The sequence below is a fragment of the Typopeltis vanoorti genome, chromosome 21 (assembly GCF_054136105.1).
Source record: "Typopeltis vanoorti isolate ZY-2024b chromosome 21, IOZ_Tvanoo_1.0, whole genome shotgun sequence".
NCBI lineage: Eukaryota > Metazoa > Arthropoda > Arachnida > Uropygi > Thelyphonidae > Typopeltis > Typopeltis vanoorti.
Genome location: NC_143569.1, coordinates 78,624,114 through 78,636,507, shown reverse-complemented (window position 1 = coordinate 78,636,507; position 12,394 = coordinate 78,624,114). Strand labels below are relative to the sequence as shown.

At 34.3% G+C, this 12,394-nt stretch overlaps 1 protein-coding gene across 3 annotated transcripts in view; it reads left to right on the top strand.

Moving 5' to 3' along the window:
• Positions 1-12,394, top strand: part of LOC150095019 (protein deacetylase HDAC6-like) — a 694,680-nt gene that overhangs the window by 475,199 nt on the left and 207,087 nt on the right. For 2 of the 3 annotated variants that reach the window (XM_090411706.1, XM_090411705.1), the window contains exon 24: positions 11,956-12,082. In XM_090411706.1, the coding sequence (XP_090267832.1) occupies positions 11,956-12,082 (127 nt within the window). The remainder of the gene's footprint in view (positions 1-11,955; positions 12,083-12,394) is intronic. The other variant, XM_090411707.1, reaches the window with a different exon arrangement.

Here is a 12,394-nt window from a genome sequence, read left to right as displayed (position 1 = left end):
CTTTTAATTACTATTCCAGTTTACGTTGTAAATTCCTTAAATAATTCAACAGTCAGAAGGAATTAAAGGTAACAAAGTATTAAAATTAAGATGCATTTGAATACACCTTTATTTTAATATTTTACTTTTAATACATGCTGATGGTTTATAATTTCATAAAGAGTCTCCTCTATCCTTTTTGAAGTTATATACCCTCACCATGATTTGTTTTAGTATTACATTCCATAAAAGATCATAACTTCATTGAGAGTTCGTGTGTCTGCTTTTTGTCAGTGCTTTTGATTAAGAGTTTTGTTCTGAAAGCTGTTTAAAGCTGCTGATGTTGATCAAAGGATGTTCGATAAACAAGAATAACACCATAGCAGATGTTTGAAAGTTATGTATTTTGTATAAGTAGATACTTAGTTGAGGTATAAATCATAGTTATTGAAGAAAAGAACCTAAGTGCTTCAACTTGCATTAAAGCTTATTAAAAGAAAGACTAATATGCTTTATATCAGGTGGATAATATTGAATGATCAAAAACTTAATAACTCTTCCATATGAGCATCTTTCATTTAAAGTTCAGTACCATGCTGAAGTCTTTTTAGCCTTGTTTCTTCAATAATTATGATTTCTATACTGATCCAGTTTATTATTATTATTAAAGTTTTGTTTATTATTATAATTATTATATTTTTATATATGCCATAATAATATAATTATTATAATTAGTTTATTATTAAACTGGACAACAGTCCAGTTTATTATTATTATTATTATTGCACCCTCCATGGAGTCAGCAGATTCATCATGGGAGGTTCATTCAACTGACAACGCATTTATCATACCAAATCTTGAAATACTTAACACTCCTTGCATTAACAACATATTCTGGTAATGCATTCCTAATAATGAACCTGGAGGCTTTCCGATCAGCTAGCAACAAATTCTGCAACAACATATTTTGCCAGTTCATGACATGAAGGAGACCAAATACTGTGACTACAGGGGGAACTGTCAAGGCCAGGTGACTGACTTCCCTCTGTGTGGGCAGTCAGTCACCTGTTTGCAAGTCTTTAGTGTAGGTGACAGACTTGCAAATATGTTTACAAGTCTGTCACCTACCACTGCATGCTCCCACTTCCTTTTATCTCTTCCTCACCAAATTCCAAACACAATGAACCACAACCAAAAGAAATGCATTTTTACTATGGATCTCAAAAATTCTCCCGCACAAAATAGTTTTAAAAAAACAACATAAAAAACATCCAAAATCCAACCCAAAAAATCATAAAGACAACAGAAATCAAACCAAACAACCTACCAATACTGATTCTTACCAAAAAAAAAAAAAGTTTCCACATCCACTTCATCAACACCTGTGGCCTAAACAGCAAGATAAATGGTGTGCACCACCAACTACAGTCATCTTAACCAGAACTACTATTCCTATCAGAACCTCAACTGGCAACCTCAACAGTTATTGTACACCTCAGCTGCCCAAACTACACATTACACAGCTCTTTCTGCCACAAGGGTGGCACTTATGCATTGTTAGAACCAACATGCCATGCCAGAGACTGCAAATCCTTGAATCCCCACTGTTTGATCTGCTTTGGCTAAAAATTTCTCTACCAAATCAACCTGCTTTTTTTTAACACATAAATACTTAACATAAATTGAAAACCAAATGGCTATTTTTCTGGCATCCTTAATAATAATTAAGGGGATACAAATCCCTTGCCTTAATAATTACGGCAAAGGATTTGTATCCAATTTATATCCAGTTGTATCCAATTTGTATCCCCTTAATAATTAAGGGGATACAAATCCCTTAATTGTGTTTTCTGGCATCCTTAATTATTATTAAGGATGCCAGAAAAATAGCCGTTTGGCTTTCAATTTATGTTATAATATACAAACACGCCTTTATGGCATTCGTATAGTAAAGGTATGTAAGTTCTTTTTACTTAAACCTTGTTATCTTCCAGGTCTACCTACTCACTGATGAGACCTCAAAAAGGGTTGAAACCAGTCTGGGTAGTGACCTCTCCTCATAATGTAATTACAGTATTACATCCCCTAGGGGCTGTGTTTTTACATTATGAGAAAATATCAAGGATAGTGAGGGAGCTTGCTCCACCTTTGCTTCGAGTTGCCTTGGTTTTGTACTACCAAGTGGTCATTTACACTTGGATTCGCCGATAGTTTTTCGGTATATATGAAACTCATAGATTCGTAGTTCTCGATCTTAGAGTTTTACTTACTGACAGTTGAACAACAAGGGATTTGTATCCCCTTAATTATTATTAACATAAATACTTTATTAAGCATAGAATTTCCTAAGCATAATAGGCGCCATCCATACAAGAACACAAAATATCAATTGAACATTATTATAGAACTGTCAATTGAACAATTGACAGTTCTATAAAGTGCAGTAGCCAATGTAAGATAACTAAAAAAAAAAGGTCAGTAAATTTCCTAACTGATTTAGAAAAAAAACTTTTAATATATTTAGACAAAATGAAGTTAGGAAAGATTAATTGATTTAAAAAGTATTATCTCCCACAGAAGAGATGGACATAGACAATCAGATCTGTTTAAGTTAAGAGAGTGAAGTAAAGTTTCACACAGTTCTTTATAAACTATCAACTTATTGTATTATATAATATAACATTATATGCTATCAACACTAGACATAGAATTCATCGGAACGAGACAAGAGTTCTTCATAAAAGTCAGTTCATCGTGGAATAGCTTTATAAAGAAACATGAAACATTATTTCACTCTCCTAACTTAAACTGAGCTGATTGTCCACGTCTATCCCCTTTGTGAGAGATAGTACTTTTTAAATCAGCTAATCTTTCCTAATTTTATTTTTTCTAAATATATATAGTGGCTTTTTTTTTTAAATGAAATTTACTGACCATTTTAGTTATCTTACATTGGCTACTGTACTTAGATGGTGCTTTTTAGAATTGTCTGTTAATGTTCAATTGCAACTTTGTGTTCTTGTACTACTGACAATGCTATGATACTTTATGATACTTAAGCAAAAATTCTATGTTTAATAAAGTATTTTATGTGAGTTTTCGAAGTCAGATGCCGAATGCTGAAATGTTACGTGCGGTCTATTCTGCTCTATGGAGTTGAAACATGGACATTGAAGGTGACAACCATAAAGAAAATCGAAGCCTTTGAGATGTGGCTATACAGAAGAATGCTAAAGATATCATGGACAGAAAAAATTACCAATGAAGAGGTCTTAAAATCCATTGGCAAAGCTAAACATCTTGTACAAATACTCAAGAAACGAAAAACATCATATCTTGGCCACATCATGAGAAACAGCAAATACCAACTTCTACAAACTATTTTGGTAGGAAGAATTGATGGCAAAGGAACTAGAGGAAGAAAAAGAATATCATGGTTTGACAACATCAAGACGTGGACAGGAAAGAGCAGTGCACAACTGCTCAGATTAGCACAAGACCGCAGTTTGTTAGCCAAGATGGTCGCTGACCTTCGATAGAAGATAGCACAATAAGAAGAAGATGTGAGTTTTCTTCCAGTATTATTATTATTATTATTATTATTACCACCCCAAGACCTCATGGAGTCAAAGACTCATCTGGGAGGTCCTTTTATCACACACACACAGCTCATCATACTGTATTTTAAACACATTCAAACTCTTTGCACACACCACATTTTCAGGCAAGGCATTCCAATCATTCACAACTCTGCACAAAAAAAACCTGCCTTTCACTCCCCTACTCACACCCTCTTTATACAGTTTCCAGGGATGACCTCTGGTTCTCCCCTGATCTCCCACTATTCTCTGTAAAATTTCTCCAGCATTGATCCTATAACAACCCATTACCACTTGTAGGTCTCTATCATATCTCCCCTCTTCCTCCTGTCCACCAGACTCTGCAAATTACATCTTCTCAATCTTTCCTCATGCTCGACATTCCAGAGGTCAGAAATTACTTTAGTCAGTCTCCTTTGGACCCTTTCCAACATCTCTTCATCCTTCTGAAAACTGTGACCAAATCTGGGCACAATAGTCCATGTGTTGCCTAATCAAAGCCTTATGCAATGGAACAAGAATCTCCCTACTTCTACACGTCAGTGTCCTCTGCATCATTTCCAGAAGCCTTCGTGTTGTCTTCACAATTTTGGCGATGTGTCCCGTAAATTTTAGATCCTTATCCACTATCACCCCCAGATCTCTTATTTCCTCTACCTCCAACAATATATTCTCACCAAGCATAAATTTTGCATCCCATCTTTGTTTTCCAAATTTTAAAACCTTACATTTTGCAACATTGAACTCACATCCCCATTTCCGTGCCGAATCACTCAATCTATTCAAGTCTTCCTGTAAGGCCACAACATCTTCACTACACTTCATGGTTCGTCCCAACTTTGCATCATATGAAAACAACTGGATATCTCCATCCAAATCTTCACCAATATCATTAATATACAAGTTAAACAGTAATGGAGACCTAATGGAGACCTTTTCCTGGACATCGCTCCCCCATACACAACTTGTTGATACCTATCAGATAGCCAGTCTCCAATCCAATGCACCAATCTAATATCCAACCCCATCTTCTCTAGTTTGACTGTCAACCTATCATGAGGTACTCTATCAAAAGCCTTTGCAAAATCCAAGTATATTACTGTGTATCCTTTTCCTCTGTCCAATGAAGCAGTCACTTTATTGTAATAAGTAAGTAGATTACTAAAACATGACCTCCCTTTAGAAAATCCATGCTGTCCATCAAAGATAATACCATTGTTATCAGCCCAACTCTGGATCCTAGTTCTCACAAGCTTCTCCAACAACTTAACCACAACACCTGACACACAGAAGATAGGCCTATAGTTTGATGCTTGATTTTGATCACCTCCTTTATGAAGTGGCACAATCTTGCCCTCCTTCCACTCCTTAGGAACTTGACTGAGTGCAAGACTCATATTAAAAAAATATGTCAAGGCAGGTGTCAGCTCCCTGGCACATTCTTTCAGAATATGTGGTGATATATTATCAAGTCCCACAGCCTTATTAACGTCTAGTTTACTCAACTCCCCATACACCTCTTGCTCACCTACAGTCAGTCTCTCCTCTCCATCATCAACTGCTCTCAATCCCTCCATGAAGTCACATTCACAAGATTGAAAGATCTTTATGAACTGCTCATTAAGTATCTCCACCACACATTCTGCATCAGCTGTCTTTATACCATTTTCTCCAATCAGTGTCATCTTTCCATAATTATTCTTTCCTTTGCTAATTATTCAAATCTTCCTGAAAGCAATTAACATCAGCAATGCTGCTAATAACTCTCCCCAACTATGCATCATCAGCAAACAGTTGATGTCCCCTATCAGTCTGCATGATATATCATTTACAAACAAGTTAAACAGTAAGAGCCCATAAACAGAGCTCTATGACATGCCATAGTTACCCACCTTTTTGACCTACTGCTCCATTATACACAACTTGCTAGTATCATTCAGAGAGCCAATCTCTTATCCATCTAACCAATATACTATCTATTCCCATCTTATGCCAGCTTGTACACCAATTTATCATGCGGTAATCTATCAAATGCTTTTGCAAAGTCCAAGAATATCACTGTATATCATTCTCCCTTATCTAACACATGCATGACCTTATCATAATATGCAAGTAAATAACCAAAACAAGACCTACCCTTTACAAATCCATGTTGACCATCATAAAGAATGCTATGTACATCAATCAAATCCTGAATTCTATTCATAACCAATCTCCAACACCTTGACTACAACTATGGTTATACAGACTGGTCTATAATTGAAAACTTCTGTCCTTCTTTCCACTCCTTAGGAACCCTACCCACTGCAAGGCTTTCATTAAATAACAAGGTTAAGGGCATAGCTAACTGTTGTACACATTCCTTAAGGACACATGGTGATATGTCATCCATTCCCAGTGTTGTGTCCCAATTTATGATTATTGGGCTTTCAACTATCCTTACATGTGAATCTCTACTTGTCTTTATCCAAATCTTATCTATGTACGAGATATCACCCAAATACAAATATTCAAGCTTCTTCTTCCCTTAGTGTCCCTAAATATTTATTTTATACTGTGCCTTTCAGGACATTTAGTTCAAGATATAAAATTCAAGAACAAGGAGCAATTACCAAAATATGTCTGAGTGTGAAACTAATATGCAGTCGTCAACTATCCTTACATGTGAATCTCTACTTGTCTTTATCCATATCTTATCTATATACGAGATATCACCCATATACAAATATTCAAGCTTCTTCTCCCCTTAGTGTCCCTAAATATTTATTTTATACTGCGCATTTCAGGACATTTAGTTCAAGATATAAAATTCAAAAACAAAGAGCAATTACTAAAATATGTCTGAGTGTTAAACTAATATGCAGTTGTGACCTTTATCTCATAACTTAACAAATCCCCCCCCCCCACGCGTGATTAGGTTCGTACGTTCTTACAAGCGGTGAATTGAGCGGCAATCTCAGACAAATGTTTTGTCTGAGATTGCGTTTTCAAGGAACAAAAGTTTATTGAACTCTTAAACATGATACAATTCATTCTTTATCAAATAAAACTCAATTCAATACTAAGAATATATAATACAAATTAACACTAGTAGAATACAAGTATTAGGTTAAGATCCTATATGAGAATTGTGATCATATTGCCATAACAGATTCTATACATACAAACATGTATAATCCTAGAACTAGTTGACCTTTTGTCTAACCCCTTACTGGTCTGATCATGCTATAATTCTGTATTTTCTAGGACATATATAGTCAGTTACTCTAATTTTCTCACTAAGACAATATGGATTAAAATTATCCTTTCGCTGAGCTAATACACACTTTTGACCTTTAAAACTCTCTTAATTAAAATCCAGTGTACATGCATAAATCTCTAGGCATATGAATACTTATTAATTAATAGTAACAAGCTTATTCTCATTCTAGTCTGACATGTACTAAAGTCCTAGTATAATTCTCATTAATCCCTTCAACTGTTCAGTAATTGAACAATGATTACAGTTACATATGATTTGAATTGACACGAGATTTTACGTACCTTATGACTTGGGTCTTCTACACTGGTCTCTACCTTTTTCCGATATTTTACCTTCCTAGGACAAACTCTTCTATAACTTATCACTCCTAAGTTCTTTTGGCACTAAGATGGGCTTTCACAATCTTTACCTTACATTCTTCAATCAAGGACATACATAGGATCATCTATTCTATGGCTGTGAAATTCACCACGTGGTCACTGACTTCTTTATAGATTTTTCTTTCTCTCGTTACGATCTCTGGATAATGAAACACACTGACATTATCTTCTTTCTTTTAACTAAACGGCGTCCCTCATTTCTTACAATAGGAACACGGAATTAAAATTCCGCACACTTTGTTTCCTTATGGTGTTGGACGGAAAAAACTCCTAACTCGTCACTCAGGAAAACCGCGTCAGACCCATATGAAGACTCGTGAAGAAAACTCTGAGGAAAAAAGCCGCGTGGGGGGGGGGTTCCCTAACCCTTTTATACGATGATCCCTACCGGCACCTTCTTCAATTTCTATTTCTTTCCCCTTTACTGGAGTCGATTTCACTGGCCAATTAGAGTGGCATTTTTCTGCCAAAACCTCATGCGGTCCATGTGCACGTGGCGAAGTCTCAATTCGAGAACTATGACCTTGAGCTTTAGTTTATGTTTAAGCTAACCTCAATGTCATCTATACTAAATTAATCCCCTTTCCAAAATTTTCTAAGAATTAACTCGAATCTTTGATCTCTTATTTCAAGTGTGAAAACTAGCCTCTCACATACAAAATCCTATGACTAATCTTCATTGCTTTACTTAACCTTATTTTATCATATCACAACTGTAATAAAATTCCACCCCCCCCTTTTTTTTATTTAGTTCAACAAACAATTTCAGCTATATTTTTCACTTGGATGCAAGCATAATTTTCTTTCTTTTAATTTTTTGTATTCATTACTTTCAAAGAATCTTAACGATATCTGCTTAGGAACAAACTTGCTTACTTAGTTATCTATACAGGGTTTTTATTTCTTCTCATGTTACATCATGATAACTGAAATTTTCACATTCTTAAGTTATCAGAATGTAATACCAGACCCTTATTCACATCTAACATAATCAACACCTGATTATGTTAGGTGTGAATATTTCCCTCCCTTCTATATACGAGGGTGGTCTGAAATGTTCTTGGCCTCAACCATAGATGGCAACACTATCGGCAAGATTTTTTTTCTAAGTTGGTATATCTGTCATAAGATCCATGTGAAATTGCAAGTGATTCTATCAAGTAGTTTGTTTTATACAGCTGTCTGAAGCAAAAGTGTTGTATGTATCCTTTGAAATGAATAAAATTGAGTATTATGCTGTTATAAAATTCTTTGTAAAAAGTTTAATGCCAAAAGAAATTCATTCGAAATTCATAAACATTTATGGACAATCTTCTTTGTTTTCGACAATTAAGAAATGGACTGCCAAGTTTAAACGTGGCAGTACCAGCCTTGAAGATGATCCATGTGAAGGATGTCTAAAAAGTGTAACAACACCAGAAATCATTGATGAAATGCACAATATGGTATTGGATGACTGCCGAGTCAAAATGCATGAAATTGCGGAGACTATAGAAAATCTCTTCCTTCCATTCCATATTCCTGTAATTAAAGTCTCCCATCAGGATCACCTTCTTTTTACATGCCTGTCTAATTTCATGCCTAAACATTTCACAATCAGTAATTCTCTGCATTCCCTAGCCTATAACATCATCCTGTCAGATATACTAGCCTGTTAATTTCAACTTCACACCACACAGATTCAAAATCTGTGCATGTACTATCAACTTCCATGCTTTATAGACAAAATTCCTCTGCAATGATTAACAGCACTCCCCCCCCCTCATCTTTTCACATTCCTATCCTTCCATTTCTATTCTCGAAATCTCATCCTCCTCGGACAACCAAAATTTCATTTATTCCAATTATCTTTGGGCATACTGACTCAATCAATGCAACAAACTCAGCTCTCTTGTTTTGAATATTCTTTACATTTATGTACAAACAATAATCCCTGCGCACTTGAGGCCATTCTGCCAGCACTAACATTCTCTATTCTATCTCCTATACCACGCCTCTCTCTCTTCGGGCTGACCACTCCTGTTTCCCTGATCTTGATTCTGAATTCCACTCATACCTGTCTTCCTCACCTTTATGCATTTGATCACGTTATGCTGCTTTCAACTATATATTCAACCTCATATCCATCTTCCTCCTGTCGTACAATCCGTTTAGCTGTGCTATCTTGCTTCACAAGTAGACTCTGATCATTAACTACATTAACTTTTTGACTCTGTGCCTTCTCAAAGAATGATAGTCTTTCTAAATACCCAAACACCAAACCTATTCAATGTAATCCATCAACTTTAAACCATTCCAACTTTCCTTTAAATTTACTCCATAGATTTACAAACTGTAAAACCCTTTGCTTCACACAACTCAGACATCTTACTATTCATTATCTCTGCTCTCCTCAATTCACTATTGTCATATCTGGGCAGCCTTCTAACTGCTTTTCCAACAACACTGTTATTCTCTACTTGCAGCAACAACTTTCTCAAGTCTCTATTAACATTCTTTTTTCCCCAAATAAGTCATTTCTGCCCACAACTACCACTAATTCTGATGCTCACTCTTTCCTTTTCTGCAATGCATCAGTTATTTGTTTCATTGTTCCACCAAGAAAACATGTTTTTTGCACTTTATTAGTCATCACATCTCAAATGATCGAGTTCCCATACAATGATATACAACTATCCTTTGATTTTTTCTTCATAATACTAACTTCCTCCTTCTCATTCTCATCAGCCAGTCCTTTCTTTAGATGTTTAATATCATTTTCCAGATGTTTCATTTCACTTTTCATTTTTACTAACTCTTGCCTAATCTCTTTTACTACAGTCCCAACTCTTGCTTCCATTTCTAATCACTTTAATCTATCAACACACTTTTTGCATATGTTAATGCTTTCCTTCTTTTTGTTTACCCTAACAGTCCACAGATCTTTCACATTTTTTGGTGCATACATTGAAGCAATTTTCACAACTCATCCACTAGGAAAAATCTGAGGCGGAATTCAATCTTCATTCCAAAGCTTTCCCTGCCACCAGCATGTGCTTCTTTATGGAAGCCATTTTCAGAAGCAGAAGCAGTAAGAGCAATCTAGTACCAAAACACAATATAAACAAACAAAAATTCCAACAACAATACTGAAGGGCACTTATATCCAGACTGAAAAAATGCAGCACAATTTATGATAAAAAGTCACACTGTGCACTTTTTTTTTTAATTTTATTTTAATTTTATTTTTTTTTAAGCACAGCTTAAATCTACTGCTATGTTCTCTTGTGACATTAGTGAACTTTAAAACATGAATTGCTGCAGCTATCTTCTGAATTTTTGATTGTCTCCTCAGATGAGAATTAATTTTAAACAGCTGTCAGATCAGCAAAACCTTTAATCAGAAGTAAGAATGAATATGGATGGGCTCTTGGACATAGTTTTTTTTTTTTTTTTAATATATATATATATATATATATAGTAGTGCAATACCAAGCTAACACCTACCTAAGGTTTGTGTTTTTGCAATTATTATTACATTAGCCTCCATGGAATCCAAAAACAGTACAGTAGGTCCATGCTGTTATTACCCAGTGCTTCTCATATCTCTTCTTAAATTTATTCACTAATGCTATGCTTAGAACCAATTTTGAGTAGGACATTCATTCCATTCATTTACCACTCTCTAAAAAAAAAATCTACTCCTGACATCCTTATAAACTATACTGAACTTTCAGGGATTGTTCTCTCTCCTCACATACTAAAATATTTTTTCTGCATTTGTCATCAGTAATGTAATATGTTTCGTATCCCCCCCCCCTCCTTTTTTTTTTTTTTCTTACAAGCAAAATTTATAACCCACAGACCTTCAGTCTCTCCTTATAGGAAATTCAGGAGAAATCTCTTCTGCCAATTTATGCCAAACATATAATTGTTGTATAACCTCTAGACTTAATGTTTAAATTATATTAGATAAGAAATTATATTCTTATTTTAATCCTTTACCCGAGCATGAGTAAAAGTATCTTCATGAGTAGACTATATATAGAGGCTCTTGACTGGAAGTGTGCTGCTCATTATGGGATATTGAAGCAACTGACATTATGTCAGCAGCCTCCAATATACCTGTAGTCTAGTTGAGAAGATACCTCAACTCAATCTTTGTTTGCTTATACTTTGGTAAAGGATTAAAACAAGAATATAATTTCTTGTCTAGTGTAATTTATTCTGCATTTACACAGAAAAGCATTTTAAACTTATATGATGATTTACTGCAAAATCTTTTTTATTTTTCATTTATTTAGTTTAAATTAAAAGCATGCAAATTATCCTACTACCATGGAATAATTTGTTAGAAATGTTCTACAAACACTCTCTCTCCATGGTGATCATTCTAAGAAACATTATTTTGTTTATACCTTTTTGTTTTTAATTTTAATGAATATTTAATAAATAATATGCTGTCATAGAATAATAGTGATTGAAAAGTTATTTATTACTGTTGCATGGTGGTAAAAGTAAAAATAGCAAAAACATTTTCCCCCAAACAAAGATGGAAATAATATATTTATTTATTTTGCATTCTTTATCAAAATGTGTGATCAGTTTGCCAGTCCTTCCTTCTGACTTTATATTTTAAGATTTTTTTATGTTATTCTGATGGCAAATTTGCATCTGTGAGTTGTTATAATAAATAAAATTTTAAATAGCTTACAGTACATGTGAGTTATTTAATAACTACACAAACATTTTTCAGAGTATTATATTTATCTCTTCACCGTTATGACTATGGACTATTTTTTCCTTGCTCACCTGATGCCAGTCCTGAAGCTGTAGGTAAAAACGGTGGAGTTGGCTTTAATTTTAATATACCATGGAATAAGGTAAATATTTAATTGTTTTCTTTAATGGTACTTTATTATTGTCACAAGTCATATTATAATGATATGATTAATAATCACATCCTTTCTTAATTTTGCTTAATATATTATTTTCAGGTTTTTTCTTCCCATATTGGATAAAAGACTTGAAAGAGTAATGAAATTATAGTTGCAAGTTAATAATCTTAAACTTCAGTGAAACTATTTTTTAATTGTCATTTTCTGGGTATATATCCTGTTAAGAGTGTCACCACAAGAACTGTACCACACCTTATGAAAATTAGATTTCATAGAAAATTTTGAATTAATGACCTT